This window comes from Eleutherodactylus coqui, chromosome 8 (genome assembly GCF_035609145.1).
Source record: "Eleutherodactylus coqui strain aEleCoq1 chromosome 8, aEleCoq1.hap1, whole genome shotgun sequence".
NCBI lineage: Eukaryota > Metazoa > Chordata > Amphibia > Anura > Eleutherodactylidae > Eleutherodactylus > Eleutherodactylus coqui.
In genome coordinates, this window is record NC_089844.1 from 51,285,343 (window position 1) to 51,304,241 (window position 18,899).

At 41.8% G+C, this 18,899-nt stretch overlaps 1 protein-coding gene across 2 annotated transcripts in view; it reads right to left on the bottom strand.

Moving 5' to 3' along the window:
- VWC2L (von Willebrand factor C domain containing 2 like) overlaps positions 1 to 18,899 on the bottom strand; it is a 157,562-nt gene that overhangs the window by 70,478 nt on the left and 68,185 nt on the right. For both annotated transcript variants that reach the window (XM_066577374.1, XM_066577375.1), the window contains exon 3: positions 12,763 to 12,892. In XM_066577374.1, the coding sequence (XP_066433471.1) occupies positions 12,763 to 12,892 (130 nt within the window). The remainder of the gene's footprint in view (positions 1 to 12,762; positions 12,893 to 18,899) is intronic.

Below are 18,899 nucleotides of genomic sequence, written 5' to 3' on the forward strand. Positions count from 1 at the left end.
GAAGTACCACTAAACCCAGATGCCCCCCATCAGCAAAAACGCATGATCCTATTTAGAGATCTTCAGACATCAAACCGTGACCCCATCCCACCCTCATTACTATCAGGCTGGTTTGCGATGTCTCTTTGGTTAATACACACAGCTGATCTGTATAATAAGGTTCACTGAGCACGGAGAGCGGGGGGAAAAAATAATGGCAGTCAACTCTCAGTCAAGAAAGCTAAGCACTCCTTTCTTAGAAGTGTGCTAGCTACATATAAGATCACAGCATTACTTGAGAATTCTTCATTGCTGAGAAGACGCATGAAGCAGATGAGGTCAGTAAGGTGACTTGCAGTACAGAAAATTTATAGTCAGTTATATCATATACATATGTAGAGTGTCTACTGCTGCGATGGTTAAAGAGGTTTTCCGGGACCGTTTTTACTTTTTACCAATGATTTTAATGTGACAAGTCATTCCACAAAGTGGATTTTTTTCTATACTGTGATCCGCCAATATGAATGCCGGCCATGTGATGCACCTATAGTGTGCTTTTGCTAGCTCTGCCGATATTCTTTCCATAGTAGCCAACGTCTACCCCTGTCTGTCTGTGATTAATATCAGGGTCTATGTAAATGCTCCTGCTGGAGGCAGAGTCAGGACCACATGTGGGGTCAGTAAGGTGGCTGCATTGACAGAATCAGGGATGTTGGAGATAGTAATACAGACGGGGAACAGTTGAGGAGAGTCAGGGGTGGAAGTGACAAAAGGGAAGTAATGAAGGTAAGCCGCTGAGTAATGTGGGACCCGCTTAGCACTGAATGAACCAATTGAAATCCATAGGTTCTAGTCTCTGTGTTTAGCATCCAAATATTTTACACGCACAAATACAGTCATGTGAAGAAGTCCTAAATCCCATTGATTTGCTGCATTAATATGCAGCGATTATACTGTATATTTACACTAGCCCATTGATTTTGATGGCTGCTTTTGGTGCATAATATGAACTGAAGTAGGACATGCTGTGTTTTTTTTTTCACGCGACCAAAAGTTGCGTGAAAAATATGTAGTTGTGAATAAACCCATTGAAACCAATGGGCTATATTCACTACCTATTTACATTTGTGTGAATGACCCCTTAGGACTCCTTCATACAAACTTAAATATGCATTACACACTGAGCAGAGCCCATTTATTTCAATGAGTTCATTCACAGCTGCGTCTTTTTTTACTGCATACTTATGCACAAAATCATTGGAAACCTACGTATTCACTGCAGATTTATGTACAAGATCAATGGAATTTTGTTACAGGGCTAAATACGGTTGTATTTATGTGCATATAAAAAATGGCAATAGGACAAATACGCAGGGAAAAAACGTATTTCTGCCATTGATACGCTGCGTATTCACAGATAGAAATATGCATACAGCCGTGTGATAGAGCCCTTACTGTCAGATTCCCACCAATCAATTTTTCATTACATTTCATGATACCCTTTGGTCAAAAATATTTGCAGTTTCAGAAAATAATGAGACCATAAATAATAAGTAGTGTATGTCCCAAACCACAGAACTGACAATGGAAATTCTGTGGTCTGGAAATCAAAGCTGTAAAGAAATGAAAAAGCCATAGAAGAGGTAAACACGTCACATAATTAACTTGTTGTCGCTGCTCTGTAGTATGCTCCGCTTTGAAATATAAAATTTCCATAATCAGTATAGAGAGGAAACAGCAGATCATAATTATTGCTTTCAGCTAGATTAACTATAAAATATTAGCTTTCATTAATCTACTTCTTAGTAAGCGTGATTGCGTCTTCAGCCAACCTCACTCCAATCTCTTACCCTTCATTTCACAGGCAACACATATAAATCTGGTTATATAATCACAGCGCTGTGTCAGTAAAGTTGAAACTAGGGCCATGTGTACAGCAAGAACTCCTTATATTCACACTATATTCTATAACAATTCTACGCAATTCAAGTTGTAAAGATTTATGGAGGACGAACAGAACATACAGGGAGTTTAGTCTGTGTCTAAATGTCACTGGGACACAATCCAACTTAGTGAAGGAGACTAAAGTAAGACATCTATTGCATACATTGCTTTATTGAATTCATTTGCTATAATAGAATTTATTTCATATCACTGATAGTAATAGCAAAGTCATATTATAGCAATGTATCATAATATAAAATAATCCTTACAGTAGAGTAGTACTAGTACATGTAGCAGATCTAGACACGCTTGAACAATGGCTGTGACTAACAGAAAGGTATTTAACAGGGAGAAATGCAAAGTCCTACATCTGGGTAAGAAGAATGAAAAAAAACCACATACAGAATGGGAGGAATTGGGCTAAGCAGCACATGTGAAAAAGACAGCAGTATACTAATAGATCATAGACTGAACATGAGTCAACAATGTGATGCAGCAGCCAAAAAGGCAAACACAATTCTGGGATGTATTAAGAGAAGCATAGAGTCTAGATCACGTGAGGTAATTATCCCCCTCTACTCTTCCTTAGTCAGACCTCATCTGGAATACTGTGTCCAGTTCTGGGCAACCCACTTTAAAAATTTTTAAAAGACCATCGACAAGCAGGAGCAAGTTCATAGAACAGTTACCAGAATAGTGAGCAGTCTTCAAACCTTGACCTATGAGGAACGATTAAAGGATCTCAGAGTGTTTAGCTTGCAAAAAAGAAGGCTAAGAGGAGACTATCTATTTACAAATATCTGAAGGGCTGTCACAGTGCAGAGGGATCAGCCCTATTTTCATTTGAACAAGGAAAGAGTAGAAGCAATGGCATGAAACTGAAAGGGAGGAGTCACAGATTAGATATTAGAAAAAACTTTTCTGACAGTAAGGGTGATCAATGAGTGGAACAGGTTGCCATGGGAGGTAGTGAGTTCTTCAATGGAAGTGTTCAAACAGAAATAGGACAGACATCTGTCTAGGATTATTTAGTGAATCCTGCATTGAGCAGGGGGTTGGACAAGATGATCCTGGAGGTCTCTTCCAACTCCTGATTTTTGATGTTTCATGACACATAGAATCAAAGCTTCTCCTTGACACCACAATAATCTTGAAACCAAGAACATAGTCTGCCCATCCCATAACCCCTTTTCCATCTTTCTTAGAGAAAAGGATGTTAAGAAGGTCAGGCTTGTTGCCCTAAAATTGATATGACTGCTTTAAGTGTGAGAGAAGACTTAAAAAGGGGGAATATAGCTTCCAAATTCTAAATTCAGATGAGCAAATGTTTGAAATGCTCAGTTTGGCTGGTTAGCCAAATTTGGTCAGAAAGTTCATTTGAGATCAAATTAATTAACTGAAAGTTCTTAAAACACCTTAAAACAGATATTAAACACTAAAAGCATGGTGGTGGTATTACTTCTTCAATGGATATAGCTCAGTCGTTAGAACTGTGGCCTTGCATTGCTAGGGTTCTTGATTCAAATCTGAACAAAGACAACATCCGCATGGAGTTTGAATGTTCTCTTTATGTTTCTTCTTCTCCTCCAGAGGAAGTATAGAGACTCGGTGGTTAGCCCTGTTGCCTTGCAGTGCTGCATTCCAAGGTCATATCTGAACAAAGACAATATCTGTATGGAGTTTTCCCAATTCCATGCAGAGGTTTATCCTCAGATTTGAAGCTAGGACCCCAGCACTGCAAGTCAACATTGCTAACCACTGAGCTACATCCGTTGCAAAAGGACCACAATCACTACCACCACCGTTGTTCCAGGGCTCTTATAGAGTGTCCAATACTACTTTTAGGAGCTTATAAGAATTTCCGGTTCAGCAGAAATTAACCGCCTAAGTTTCAGGTTCTTGCTGAACCAAATGTTTAGCAAAGTTCAACCAAATTAACTATTTACAGGTTCAGTTAACTCATCTCTAATGCTAAATACAGGTCTGTAAAGTGTTTGATGTATAAAAATCAGACTTTTTATGCCTAACTACCTACTTTAAACACAAAATTCTTTAGATCAGATACCCAGTGGCATTATCACAATGCAAAAAGAGGGAAAGTTGACCCCAAATTGGCCAACCAGTGCTAGTCTCATAGCCTCTCCATGTATTGCTTTCTTTCACTGATATTCCTATTATTTTGTACTATTGAGAAATTCTTCTCTTTCTATGTTAAACTGAATTCTGACCATCATCTCATTATCTGGAATGTGACTTCCCAATATAAATGCAGTCTGTCCTGATGTAGAACTAGATTAGAAGCATGTGTCAGAATGTCCTATGATTTTACAACTTGGCTTTCAGCTGCTACAATGTGAGTTTCAGTCTGCTAACAATACAGGGTTGTGAAGCAGGAACATTTTATTAGATGTATTTTATTACTAACAAGCAATGAATGATAGCCATGAACTGCTTGAACAAGAAAATAAAGTATTCACTGTCACACAGAGCTTTAGGGTTTCAGACAGGTATAAACAATTCGGTTTGTATCACCCATTATTTGACAGGTACATACATAAGACGAGTTCGTGTTAAACTTTTATCAACTCTCTATGGTAGCGTTGTTAGACAATGGCGATGTTGTTAGATGAAGTACTTTATGAAGTAAGCCAGAGCTGGGCATTCATTTATGGTAGGTGATCCTGTCACTACAGCATCATTTTTGTTGCTCTCCACTTAAAGATCAAAATGACCCTACTTTCTGTCACTTTTATGGGGTACAACTGTTGTGGAGGCTGAGCTGTCATAGGAGAAGTTCTACTGTCATGCTGTCCTTCATATTTTGCCCTGTTGAGTATATATTGAATGGTCCCTTTAATACTTACATGTGAGAAGGGGCCACATAGAACTGTGCATGCCTCCTCTTAGTGCACAACAGAGATAGGCCACTTTCAGACAAATATATTTTTACATTAGCATTTGTAAGTCAAAAATATAGAAGTGGTGCAAACGCTTGCATTTTAATTTTTTCTCCTTTTAGGTTCCATTACTGGTTTTGGCTTACAAACACAAAATACTGACCAGGATACTGCCATGCGGATAAAGTCTAAGGCCTCATGTCCACGGGGCAGATCCGCAGCGGGTCACCCGCACGCGTGATCCACACCCCATAGGGATGCATTGGACACCCGCAGGTAATTAAATACCTGCAGATGTCATTTTCCCTTGAGGCGCGGATTGCATGTGTAGGAAAACACCCACAGCATGCTCCATTTTAGTGTGCGTCTCCCACAGGCTTCTATTGAAGCCTATGGAAGCCGTCCGGATCCGCGGCACACCCGCAGCTGAATTCCTGCTCTCCGTCGCAGAAACGCGGGAGAGCAGGAGTTCCAAGAAAGGAGCGCACGGCGCCTCGCCAAGCACATCCGGCGGGCCGAAGAAAGAAGATCCGGCCGCGACGGAGGGCAGATCCGCAGCATCCGGACACGTAAGTAATGCTTACTTTTTAGCCTCATGTCCGCGGAAAGGAGGGACCCGCTGCAGGATTCTGCATGAAGAATCCGCGGCGGGCCTGATTTTCCCCGTGGACATGAGGCCTAAGACTGAAAAATTTGGAATTCACTCTCATTTAGCTATAAGGTTTTTACCTAGCTCCCATAGATTGCACCATTCCAAATTGTTCAAGTATAAACGTGATCCATACATTGTGCAGTAGCCAAGGTACTGCAGGCACGAGTCGGAGCAGAGCTTGTAATACCATTGACAGCCCCCACGGAATGTACAGAGCTGTGCTAAGGTGTGCTCGGACCAGTGCACTGCAAAAGCTGATTGTCAAACCCTCACTGAGCTGATATTGATGATGTATTCTATCTAAAACTTCAAGTCCAGACATTCAACTATTAGGTGTAGTACGTAAAAATCACAGTACAAGAAGTCAGAAATGGGAGTTACACAAGAATGGGAGTTGTAGCCTTGGTATTACTTAAGATTTTGTGAATCTGCTCTTAAGATTTCCCATGATTGAGTTACGAGACTTGAATAAAAATCTCAGCGTCCGACACCCTTAGCTGTCATATTGCTGGAATACCTCACAAAATGCAACCTTCAAGCATAAAACAATAGAGGCCATTGCTCTGTTGAAAATTATTCTGCATCAAAGGACAGTCAATAAAGGATATTATGAACATAAAGCGCCTCATCTCCAGAAGGATTAGTTGAGTAAACTGTCCTGTCTGCCTCTAATGATGTTTTGCAGTTAACGGTGCTCAGGTCGCATTTTCTCATAAACAGCTATCTACTGTTCTATTATATACTGCAAATAAATGAAAATATATCAAGTGGGCATCCATACTAATCTGTTTGTTTACAATGTGATAATAATCAACAAAAGGAGATAAGGATGGGGTACAAAATTAATTATTAATATTCTAAGCCCATTTTGGGGTGTCTTCATGCATTTGTGACCGTGATTCAATTCTGTATAAGTGCTCATTGACATGGATCCATTTGGATGGGTGGTGCAGAGACTGTGCGGTGTGCCATCATATAGGACTCCATCAGCATCACTGCATAATAGGGAATGCATTGGAACAAAACAGAATTATTTTGCTTAGAAATCCTGGTGAAAAATATAAAGACTTGGATATACTCTATAGAAAAAGTACAGAGAAAGCAGAATAACTTCCCTGAAACTGTATCACTCTAATCCTGGAGTGCACGGTCTTGTAGGCAAATTTGGAAAGCTAGCTGCGTCAAAACTGGCTGCTTCTGCCAGAGACAGGAGTCATCTACAGTGGCATCGGGTGCACGAATATTCAGAAACAAGTGCTTTTGACATGGGCTGGTGTACATAATGACATGTTGGTAGTTTGCTATATTTTGAGAGGGGAAGTAATCTTCCCCCTTAAATGAGGCAACAAATTAATAGGTTTATTAACTTCCTCTAAATAAACACTGTAGGACTATGTTGTAGATTAAAATTGATGGCTTCCTCAACATTACTATGTTAAAGTGGTCGTACCATGATCACAAGTTATCCCCTAACAACAGCATAAGGGATAACTTACTAATCGGTGAGGGTCCCAAGACTACAACCCCTAACAATCCTAAGAATGGGGGTCCCTTGTCTCCCATCCTCCTTGCTGTGGGCTAATGAGCAGGAGACTGAATGGAGCACTAGTTGTGCTAGCTCTGGTATTTCCATTGGCCCCACTGTAATGAATGGAGCACTGCTTGGCCAATGCTCCATTCATTCTGATGTCACTGCGAGGGAAGAAGCTATCCCACAATGACAGGCAGAGGGGACACGGGATCCCTGTTCTCAAGATTGGTTGTATGTCTATGTGTATGACATCCCACACTCTCCACCTCGCCCTACCATGCGCATCTCCAGCCCCTTTACCTTCTGGATTACCCCATTATTTGTAGTATGTAAGCTTGTTGGAGCAGGACCCTCACCCCTACTGTTTCCATCAACTGATCACTAGATGTAACTGTGGTTTTGTTAGGGCTGCGGAATATGTTGGTTGTATAGAAATAAAGATTATTATTATTATTAGGTCTCAACGGCAAGACCTCCACTGATGCATGCTTGGCCAATGCTCCATTCATTCAGATATCACTGTGAGTGAAGAAGCTACCCCACAGTGACAGGCGGAAGGGGACACGGGATCCCTGTTCTGAACATCGGTTGAGGCCTCAGCAGAAAGACCTCCACTGATCAGCAAGTTATCAGGTATTTTCGTCGGCCCCATTGAAATGAATGGAGCACCAACCAGGCATCTTGGCTAATGTTCCATTCATTCTGATGTCAGTTGGAGGGAAGGAACTACCCTGCAGTGACAGGCAGACTGGACACGGGATCCCTGTTTTCAAGATCAGTTGAAGCCTCACTGGTAACACCTCCACCAATCAGCAAGTTTTCCCCTGTCGGTCGATAGGGCATAAGTTGTGATCCTGGTCCAACTCCTTTTAATGTTACATAGTATATGAATATACAAAGAAAATTAGAATGAAAGGTACGCTGTAACAGAAACTGCTCCAGATTTCTATCATATTAATTCATTTAGTGGACGTCAAATATTTAGTAATTTGCTGATGCTAGAACAGAATATTCATGGTGACCCTATGGCACTCAATGCATGAATATTTTACAGAGAAAGTAATAAAAATTGATGAACACACTGTCTACACCGCTGTAATTTGTCCTTGGTCCAGGTATGATTTTAGTAATCGTCCTTCCTCAAATAACATTCATATCACACTAATTTCAGATTTTCTTTTTAAATGTTTCATCAATACAGTCAATTCTCAGAAATGGCCTATTGAGTTTTCAGCATCATAAATTAAAGCAGCTGTCAACGGTTTTGGTTTCATTTATCGAGCCGAGTCAATTAATTGTTTCCGCAATCAGACGTCCTGAAGTACCAGAATCTTTTGTTTTATATTTGGCTCAGGCACCGCCTTATTATAGGAAAAGAAAATGGACATACATAATTAATCATGATTTGGAAAATTTTAACCCATTAGCACATCACTCATTTGGTTTGTACATATATGCAAATTTAGAAATAGGTTCTACATATGGTCAGTAATATTTTAGTGATATGACGGATGTTTTTATATAAAACAGCTGAATTCTAATGAATAATAATTAAGTATTCGAGACAGAAAGTAGCATTTTTGGGCCCATTAATCACATCCGTGTCCTCTCTTTTTTTGGTTAATCATCCTGCACAGGCTTGTTTTCTATGCTGCCTCCTATTGCCCTATAGTTTAGGGAGATGGACAGCAGCTGAAAAACCTGCCTGCTTACGATGCTTTGTATGCGTGATATCTGACCAATTGCGATATGGTCAGACAGTGCGCGTGAAAAGAACACATTCATTTAAAGCTTTTTATTCATATGAGCAGTTTTTTTTTCTCGGACTAATGGTCCAAGATAGAAAAATCACTATATGTTCTATTTTTGGGCAATTCTTGTTTAAGAGTCACTTATTCTTTCCTACGGCAAGAAAAAAAATTGCATTACACGCGCATGTAAATTCTACCTTCACTATTGAAAAAATTTGAGCTTCATGTGTGTGAAAAACACATCTAAAAAATTGCAAACACTTTTTCTCGCAAAACACATCACACAGTCAAAAATTGCACGCATGCAAGTGCAATATCAGTTCGAGTTTCTCGGACCGACATTGCACTCACCTGTGTGAATGTACCCTTAGCCAGTGCCTTGCTGAAGCATAATACTGATCAACAAAGGTCCCTGTGAAAGTCACTGTAAAACTGATTCCTTAGGTGTACCAGGTCATCAACAATAAGGGAGGCGTCAGACTAGCATAGACGCAACTACACTCGCCGGCGCGGAGCGCAGTGGCGCCTGAACTGTGGAAATGTCTTCCACTTTGCCGGCTTTTCAAACTTTTGTGCTATGAAAAACGTGGGAAAATAAGTGCTGCCCGGTCTTCCCTGTACGATCTATTCATAACATGTGGAAAAGGTAGGGCAAGTCCTATCTTTTCTCAGTTAAAACAAAACCACTGAAATCCTATTGAAATAAGTGGTTTTGTTTTGTCCCATTATGTGGCCGCAATTATAACAGCCATATAAGGGGGGAAAACCACGCTCGTCTGAATGCACCCTAACAGTCAAAATGCACTCTAACAATGCAATTCTTTTGGCTGCAGGAGAAAAAGCTGCAATGATGTCATTGCCCTGACATTGCAGTCAATAGCTACATGGCATTAAGTTGTGTGGCTGTTGGCAACTGCTGCTGTTATGCCTAGTGAAGGGCCTTAGAGAGCAGTAAATGATATAGGAATTCTATTCCTGGTACTCTATAAACTGCAGTACCATGCACCGCCCCTCAGATGGCGCTCTATAAACTGCAGTGCCATGCACCACCCCTTAGAAGGTGCACTGTGAATTGCCATGTCATGTACCGCCCCTCAGATGGCGCACTGTGAATTGCCCTGTCATGTACCGCCCCTCAGATGGCGCACTGTGAATTGCCATGTCATGCACCGCCCCTCAGATGGCGCACTGTGAATTGCCATGTCATGTACTGCCCCTGAGATGGCGCACTGTGAATTGCCATGTCATGCACCTCCCCTCAGATGACGCTCTATAAACTGCAGTGCCATGCACCTCCCCTCAGATGGCGCACTGTGAATTGCCATGTCATGCACCTCCCCTCAGATGGCGCACTGTGAATTGCCATGTCATGCACCGCCCCTCAGATGGCGCACTGTGAATTGCCATGTCATGTACTGCCCCTGAGATGGCGCACTGTGAATTGCCATGTCATGCACCTCCCCTCAGATGACGCTCTATAAACTGCAGTGCCATGCACCTCCCCTCAGATGGCGCACTGTGAATTGCCATGTCATGCACCGCCCCTCAGATGGCGCACTGTGAATTGCCATGTCCTGTACCACCCCTCAGATGGCGCACTGTGAATTGTCATGTCATGCACCACCCTTCAGACCCTGCACTAGGCATAACTCTGTGTGAAAGTTTTGCCCAAAGTGTTTCTTTAATTTTGCAAACTGGTTATAGTGAAAATTCTGAATGATCGTCTAAAAGCTTCCCATATTTAGTGAACTATGATGACTTAAGCATACACAACTTAATATGAAATCTTACGTTCAGAAGCTTAATTTACCATTCCTGTTAAATCTTCCAACCTTGTGCATGAGCATTGCCTCTAGATACTATGTGCAGACCTGCTGGAATGCATTAAATTGTTTCTGGAATCTCAGTATCTTCACAATGCACACAGTACAAGTCAAGCCTTGCGGGAATGGAAGTTAGGGATTATAGTACCCTGCTATCCGGGAGCATGAAGCCGATAGACAGTAGTACTAATTTCACAGTTTGCTTCAAAGAAAGACATACTACACAGCCTGCACAACAATTACCACCTCTCAATTTAACTTTCAATTACCGTTCAAACCCCATTTAACAAAGGGACAATTTTCATATTGCTTTGTTATTGCATTTTTCTTTTCAGCGTCAAGAGCTTTACTGATTATTACAATAAGTAATTGAGTATAACTTTCTTTTTAATTTGTGGCAGCTTAAATACCCACTTTCATCACAAATTATTTATGTTGTTCAAACAAAGTTTCAAATCCTAACAAGAATCTTTGAAATTGACTTGCAAGTCAACAGCTCCATGGCAGTTTTATAGTATGATATAGCATGTAGTAAAAATGAATGCAGGAGTCAATATCCGTAATGTGGTTTTAAAGTGAACCCGTCACCAAGTTCATGTTGCCTGAACCATGGCAGCATGAGCCAGGACAGGTGTGCCAATTCGGCCCATGCATATTATGAAATACTGCTGCGTTTCAGAAAAAATACAATTAGACGTTTGACTCAGAGCACAGAGCTCTTGAGTCATAGAGGTGGGCCGCTTGGGTTCTCTCCACCCACATCATCAAGACGGAGTGCAGTGAGAGGAGCTCTCGGCTTTGACTATGTAAGCTGGGAGAGCTGGTGCGGCTCGCCTCTTTGACTCAAGAACACAGAGAGCTGATCCCCAAGTCAAACTTCTAAGTATGTTTTTTGAATTTCAGAATAAAACAGACATGGGCCAAATGGCCCTACCTGTCCTAGGTTCAAGCTGCCAGGGTTCAAGCAGCATAAACCTGGTGACAGATTCCCTTTAAATGTAAACACTGCAAGGTTAAAGATGCCCATACACTTTAGACTAAATGTGATAAAACTAGACAATTTCAACCAAGATGATTATTGATTGGGTGAAATATAACAACAAATGATCATTTTAGCCAGCCAATGGCCAGACTATCATTATCTGGAAAGATGTCAGCTGTAATTAAAATTTTCGCCTGATGGATGAAAGATCTTTTGTTTGCACAACAAGATCTTTCACCCATCAGTGTGCTTTGTTTGAAAAAATGTTCCCAGTACCATCTTTCATCCATTGTCTGGTGTCATTGAACATATATAGCCAGTTTGAACGACACCGTGGCCAAAATGGGCTAAAATGTGTATGGCTGCAAAACAATTGTTCACTAGACAATTGTTCAGAAAACAGTTGTCCAACCATCAGCCTACTTCTATCTAATGTATGGCCACCAAAGATGACCATATTACAGATCTTTACAACCTTCGAGTTGCATGGAGCAGCAATATTTCACCTATATAAATCTATAAGGTTACACTTCAAGCTTCTCTAGCTCCAATTTCATATATATATATATATATATATATGCAAACTGAGTTCCATTACAGTGTCAGATAACCTTTGAGTTCTACCAAGCAATAACAATGCAACCACGGCCTTCAGTAGGGCCTTCTGTACCTCTATAAGCCTCCAATTTAATATTGTAGCATACAGAATCCAACAGAATAAAAATGTGACATTCTGCATTAGATACAACATTACTTAGAAATTCCCTACTACAAGCATTACTTCTAGTGGAGCATATGTCCAAAGTACGGCGCCATGTAGAACACCATACAATACCATGCTGACTCCATGTGCTTGAGATATTAGTCTGATCTTTACATATTAAGATTATGGGTACCTAAAACCGAGGTGGATTCAATGTGGAATATCTGAAACTTTTCTACAGCAAACCCACATGTGTTAATTGCGGATTTTGTATCGGATTTGCTGCAGATTTCAACCTATGAATGGAATGGGAAGGGTTGAATCACACTGCATGCAAATCAACACATAGAAATATGCATGTACTATGCAACGTCTGCATGTAGCCTATAAGAATCTGCACAATAAACTGAATCATGGCTGAAAAGGACCTCAGCATCTTAATAACATGTTGCAAAAGCAAAAACAATGTTGCAGTTTTGGCTGCACAGCATTCCACTCACCGTTCTTGCAGACGGGGCAGCACTGCTCAGGCTCATATACTGGGTTGACACACTCTGGTACAGCACAATCTGCTACAACACAGTGGACTTCATTGCTGGGTTCACACCGGCACCATTCACACGGAGAAGGCTGTCAGGAGGTAACACAAGTGTCATAGGCTTTGTGATAGACAAGAGATTTACAGACATAACTGTACAATAAAAGAAAATACGTGTATATTAAGTTTTGTATGTAGATGGATCAGATACTGATCAGCCATAACGTTAAAACCAAAGACAGGTAAAATGAATCAAAATGATCATGTGACAAAGTTTCCTGTCAAAGAGTGGGCTATATTAGCAAGTGAACAATAAGGCCTCGTGTCTACGGGCGGATTGGATTCCACGTATCGGAGCCTACAGCGGAATCTGACCCTGCCCACAGCTGAGGACCCTGCTTACCTTTGCACGTTCTTAGCTGAACAGTACAATGGGCGGGGCTATTAGTGATTGACAGTTGTCTGTCTATGATTGCGTACACTGGGGTTTGGACACCATGCTCAAGCAGACAGATTAGTGTTAAGTGACTTTAACAAGAGACAAATTGTGATGGCTAAACAGTTGGGTCAGAGCATCTCCATAAGGGGTCTTGTGGGGTATTCCCAGTATGCAGTGGTGCTGGCTACAAGTGGTTCGAGGAAAGATAACCAGTGAACCAGTGACAGTGTGAGGCCCCCTGTCCACGGCAGTGATTTCGCCGGTGGTAAATCGCCAGCGAATCACACCGGTTGAAGCTTTCCATAGCATTGCTATGGAAAGCGCCGGCCCCGTGTCCACGAGCAGAGAATCATTGCGATTTTCCACTTGCGGCTGGCAATTCGCAGCTGACCTGTGACCAGGCTGACCTGCGGAGAACCGTCTGCTGGCTCCTGCTCCCAGGCGATGGTTCCTGCGGCTGAGATTCGCCGCGGGATACTGCAACGCCCGTGGACAGGGGGCCTTATGGGTGCCCAAGGCTCATTAATATTCAAGGGAAGAGTAGCTCACCTGGTTTCATTCCAGAGAAGGGTAAAGGCCCTTTTACATGCAAAGATAATCTTTCAAACAATTGAAAGATTTAACAATCTATTTGCATAAAGTGTTATTGGCCATTACCACTTTATTATCTTCATTTGCATGTTAAAGAACCTCCAGCGGCTGTTTGCAGAGCCCAGTGAGTGTTTAAACACATGGCCAGCTGTGTAAACACCTGCGATCACAATCCATTGTTCTCCTTGTGGCTGCGAGCAGATTGCACTGTTTTCCTTGCATCTGCCAGCATATTGCATTGTTCTCCTCGTGGCTAGTGTAAACATGCTGCAGGGAGAACATCCTGAAGTCTTTTGAAAGATGAGTGAAATACCTTCAAATGGAATGCATTTGCTCAGTCCTTCAGTGGCTTAATGATGAATTTTAAGTTTAACTAAATTCATAGCTCAAACAAAAAGTGCACGATGCCCACATTTACATGTAACGATTATCGCTAATTTAAGGCCATTTGGATGAATTTTGAATGATAATCCTTGTGTGTAAAAAGACCTTAACTGTAGCACATACTGTTGACAAAGTTATTGCTGGCTATGATAGAGCACTATCAGAATCACAGCTGTGTATGAGGCTGTATAGCTGCAGACCTTTTAGAATGCCCATACTGACCCTGTCCACTGCTGAAAATGTCTACAATGGGCATTAAAACTGAACCATGGAGCAATGGAAGAAGGTGGCCTGGTCTGTTGAACCGCACTTTCTTTTACATCATGTGGATGGATGGATGCATCACTTACTTGGGGAATAAGTGGCACCAGGATGCACTATGGGAAGAAAGTAAGCTAGTGGAGGCAGTGCAATTCTCTAGGCAATGTTTTTTTGAGAAACCTTGGGTCTGAAATTTCTGTGGTTGTTACTTTGATACATATCTACTACCTAAAGATCATTGCATACCTCATAAATTCCTTCTTTGCAATGGTCTTCCTAATGGCAGTGACTGCTTTCAGCAGGATAATGTGTCCCACCCCACTGCAGAAATTGTTTAGGATCTTAAAGGATCCGCAGCTAACATGCCAGTGCTTGACACCACAGAGTATTCTGGGAGGTCTTGTCGAGTAAACAAGTCAACAGGCCAGGGCAGTTTAGTGGGCCGAGGGGGACCTGCACAATATGTAGTTGTAGTGTTATGGCTGGAAAGTATCTATCTATAGGTAGATAGATTCTATATATCAGAAGCAATATCTCATTACTAAAAAATATTAGGTACGGTAATTATTACAAAGTAGAATGTAGTGATTCCCTTGTAGGGTTCACATTAAATGGTCTACTCAACCTTGATTACATACGGTACAGGTAGATAAATAAAAGGTAAATAAATATAGGTGTAATGATTCTGGCTGGACAATAACTGCAAAACTTGACTTCACCTTTAGCAACTGCTTTTTCTGTGTACTAACCATGTCTCCCACTACTTAGATAGGCCCAATAGACCCAAATAATATAACAACCGGAATGTTGCTGTCAAGGAGCTGGGGTCTGGGTAACTGGAAGTCCCTGAAACTACCCGCAACCCCTGCCCCTACCCACTTGCCCCCCTAGGCTAGGCCCTAGGGTGACAGTCCCTAGGCTCGCTAGGGATGCGGGGCAGGAGTCAGACCCACAGACAAATGCAGGTAACACACAAACACAAAGGCAGGTCAGGCAATCCAGGTCAGCAACAGAAGAGAACGAGGTATAAAGGGTTAGGCGAAGGCAAAGTCAGGTCCAAAGCAAGCGAGTCAAAGCAGGGAATCAAATACAGGTAACATGGGTGTAGCTGGAGACCAAACATACACTGGCAGGTCAGGAGGAAACTGAGCAGTTTAAATGCTGTCAGAACTCCCACCCCAGCAGCTGATTGGGGCGGGGAGCCTGACAGCAGCAGGACCCAATCACAGGACACTGGTGAACAGCCTCCTTGCGTAATAAAAACAGGTGGCCACAGAGGAACGTGCCCGGGCGTCATAGCAATGGGGACACGGTGCGGTAACCTGCTGTGTCCCCAGCAACCCGGCTAACCAGGCTCATGCTCCAGGTGCATGGGCGCATGCACTCGGAGCTGGTGTACCGGATCACAGCGGCCAGGGGAGGTCACCAAGACCGGGGCTCCTCTGCACCGCACCCCAGCCGCCCGGGTACTAGGACCGGTAGTGCAGGCACGGAGACCCCCAGAGCCACCAGACCTGACAGTTGCAAGAATAGCAAATATAAAGCATGTATCAACACAAGTGTAAAAACACAAATTCAAAACTAGTGACTCACCATTAGATGACAGGGGTGGAAGATGATGGTAATTGGATGCTGAGGATGAAGATAATTATGATGAACCTAACAGTAGGGACTGGAGTAGATGGTATGGAATGAACAACTAGATAATTCCAATGCCTAATGATAGCTCTTTCTGCATCTTTTCCTAATCTCTCCCTTATACCACACAAAACATCAGACACCACTGTACATACGTAGCCCTCATTTATTAAAACTGGTTAAACAGTGGAACTTGCTGGAAGATAGTGTGCAAAGTTACAAGTAAAAAAAAATGTCCTCAAATGTTTTCGACCTTCTTCACCCTTCAAGATGGACGCTGTTACTGTCATGACGTGACAGGTCTATTCAGTGACATTAGGATACCTTGTAACGCACAGGATTGTGCCTTTTCATTGACAGTTCTTCTAAGAGCCTGAAAGCAGTTCTGCTCCACATTGGAAATCAACTTCCATCCCTTCCAGTGGCTCACTCTACACATCTCAAGGAGGAGTATAGTAGTGTCAAATTCCTGTTGCAAATTCTAAAGTACGATCAGCATGGTTGGAAGGTAATTATAGACTTCAAGATGGTTGCTTTCCTAACGGGTCTTTAAGGTAGTTTCACAAAGTTTTCTTGCTATCTTTGTCTTTGGGATAGCAGTGCCAAAACTGAACACTACGATCGATGAGACTGGCCTGAACATATTGGCTTCACTGTCAGACGAAGCAACATCAAGTGGAAACCACTAGTGAATCCTAAGATGATTCTGATGCCACCTCTTCATATAAAACTCGGGCTTATGAAAGAGTTTGTCACAGCTCTAGATAAAGAATCTACAGTGATGAAACATCTACTGAACTTCTTACCAAAGTTGACTGAGGCCAAGGTAAAAGTTGGCATCTTTGTAGGACCACAAATTAAGAGGATCATAGAATGTCCGAAATTGACATGCTCACAGAGGTACAGAAAGCAGCTTGGAACAGTTTTGTTGCCGAGGTTCAGGGGTTCTTGGGAAATCACAAAGCAGACAAATATGTGGAGTTGGTGGAACCGATGATGAAGAAATACCATGCTATAGGCTGCAGGATGTCACTCAAGGTTCATATCCTGCATTCTCATCTACAAAAATTCAAGCAGAACATGGGAGCATACTGTGAGGAACAAGGAGAAAGGTTCCACCAAGATATGCAGCAGTTTGAGCCTCGCTATCAAGGACAATACAACTAGAATATGATGGGCGACAACATCTGGGGGCTCGTACGGGAAAGTGACCAATTACACAATCGTCAATCGAAAAGAACCAGAGATTTTCATTAATTTTGAACTGTATGGACATACTCTGCATTGTATAATGACTTTGGGTCATGATAAGTAATTTATTTCTCACTGTGCATGTCCTTGAAACATTGGAAATCATATATTTTTAATTATCAATGTCCTGACCACAAAAGCAAACTTTTTTCTAAATGAAATATATTTTCCAACTTAATGAAAATACTACATTAACTGTAACTAATTGATAATCTGCTATAAATATAGAATAAAAAAAAAAAGAAATATATTTTCCATTATATTTTTTAAAAAAGCTAACAGGGACAAATAGACTTTTCTTAGACACAAAAACCGTGTTGCTTAGTGTAATTGACCCATGTGAATGAATGCATTGGAATCCAATGCTTTACATGGTTGTGACTTTTTTATCGCGGCTACATTAGTAGCGTTTGAATAAGGTCTTATAGGTACTGTAGTAGTGCAGTACACAGAAGGGCCTGTAGAGGGCCAGAGACAGGACTTCTGGTGCGAGGGTTAACCATGGGGTTGAGCAGGAACCAGATAAAAAGCCAGTTCCTACCAAAGAGAGAGAGAGAGGACCAGCGCAGCATAGGAAGGTGCTGCAGGCTGGTGGCCTGAAAAGGCAAGAGTCCGACAGGGATGACGCCCCTGGACTCCCACACAAGTTGGGGTGCTTACTGACATTGTGGACATTATGTGGTTTGCTGTGCTGTGACGTGCTGTAAAATAAACGCTGGCAGGAGCCAGACAAAGAGATACGCTATTCCTGAGCCGTGCTTACCCGTGTGGTGCGCCATTTCTGGTATGAGAGGTCAGTGATCCCGAGGCAAGAGTACCCCCCTTGCTACAGTACTATTGTTATGAGATAAGGTTATTCACTTCACCTCTTAGTGGTTTTAGTGTTATGATTGATTAAGAGATAAATATGAAATCAATATTTCCTATTTTCACCTTTGAAAAGCAAGTTGTCTCTTCCCAAGGAGAGCACCCAGAAGGGGTGCTATTCCCAATCATTGTTTTACAAACTTGGTAAAAACTCATACATTGATTTGAAGGAATGCTGCAGAGGTAGGGATATAGTCAATCAGGCTGTAGAGCTATGCAGCCAGCCCCACTGATTTTAACCTAGGACTGGTCATTTTTATGGTTATATGCAAGGTTGCCACTGTCACGGTGTAAATTATCGTGTTCCACTTTTTAGTTGCATAAAGCTTTATTAGCTGTTCAGACATAAAGCCTAATTCAGAATTTGTGCTGTACCCCTATTTCCAGAGAGCAGTGCATTGTTAGAGCTTAGATGGCACTGATACAATTAGGGTAGGTTCATGCAGGGTTTTCGTTTCCAGTGTGGTTTTCCATCCCAGGTTTCCATTTGAATCGCTGAAAACGGCATTCAGTCAGAACCCTAGATGAAACTATAAACTTTTATTAGTCAAATGGAGGGCATTTAGTCTCCGTATTTGACCTGTTTTTTGTTCCTTCAGGAAACTAACGGAAACCTGATCAAATGAAGAACAAAGTTTGCACCTTTGGTCTCTGACTAATAAAAGGTG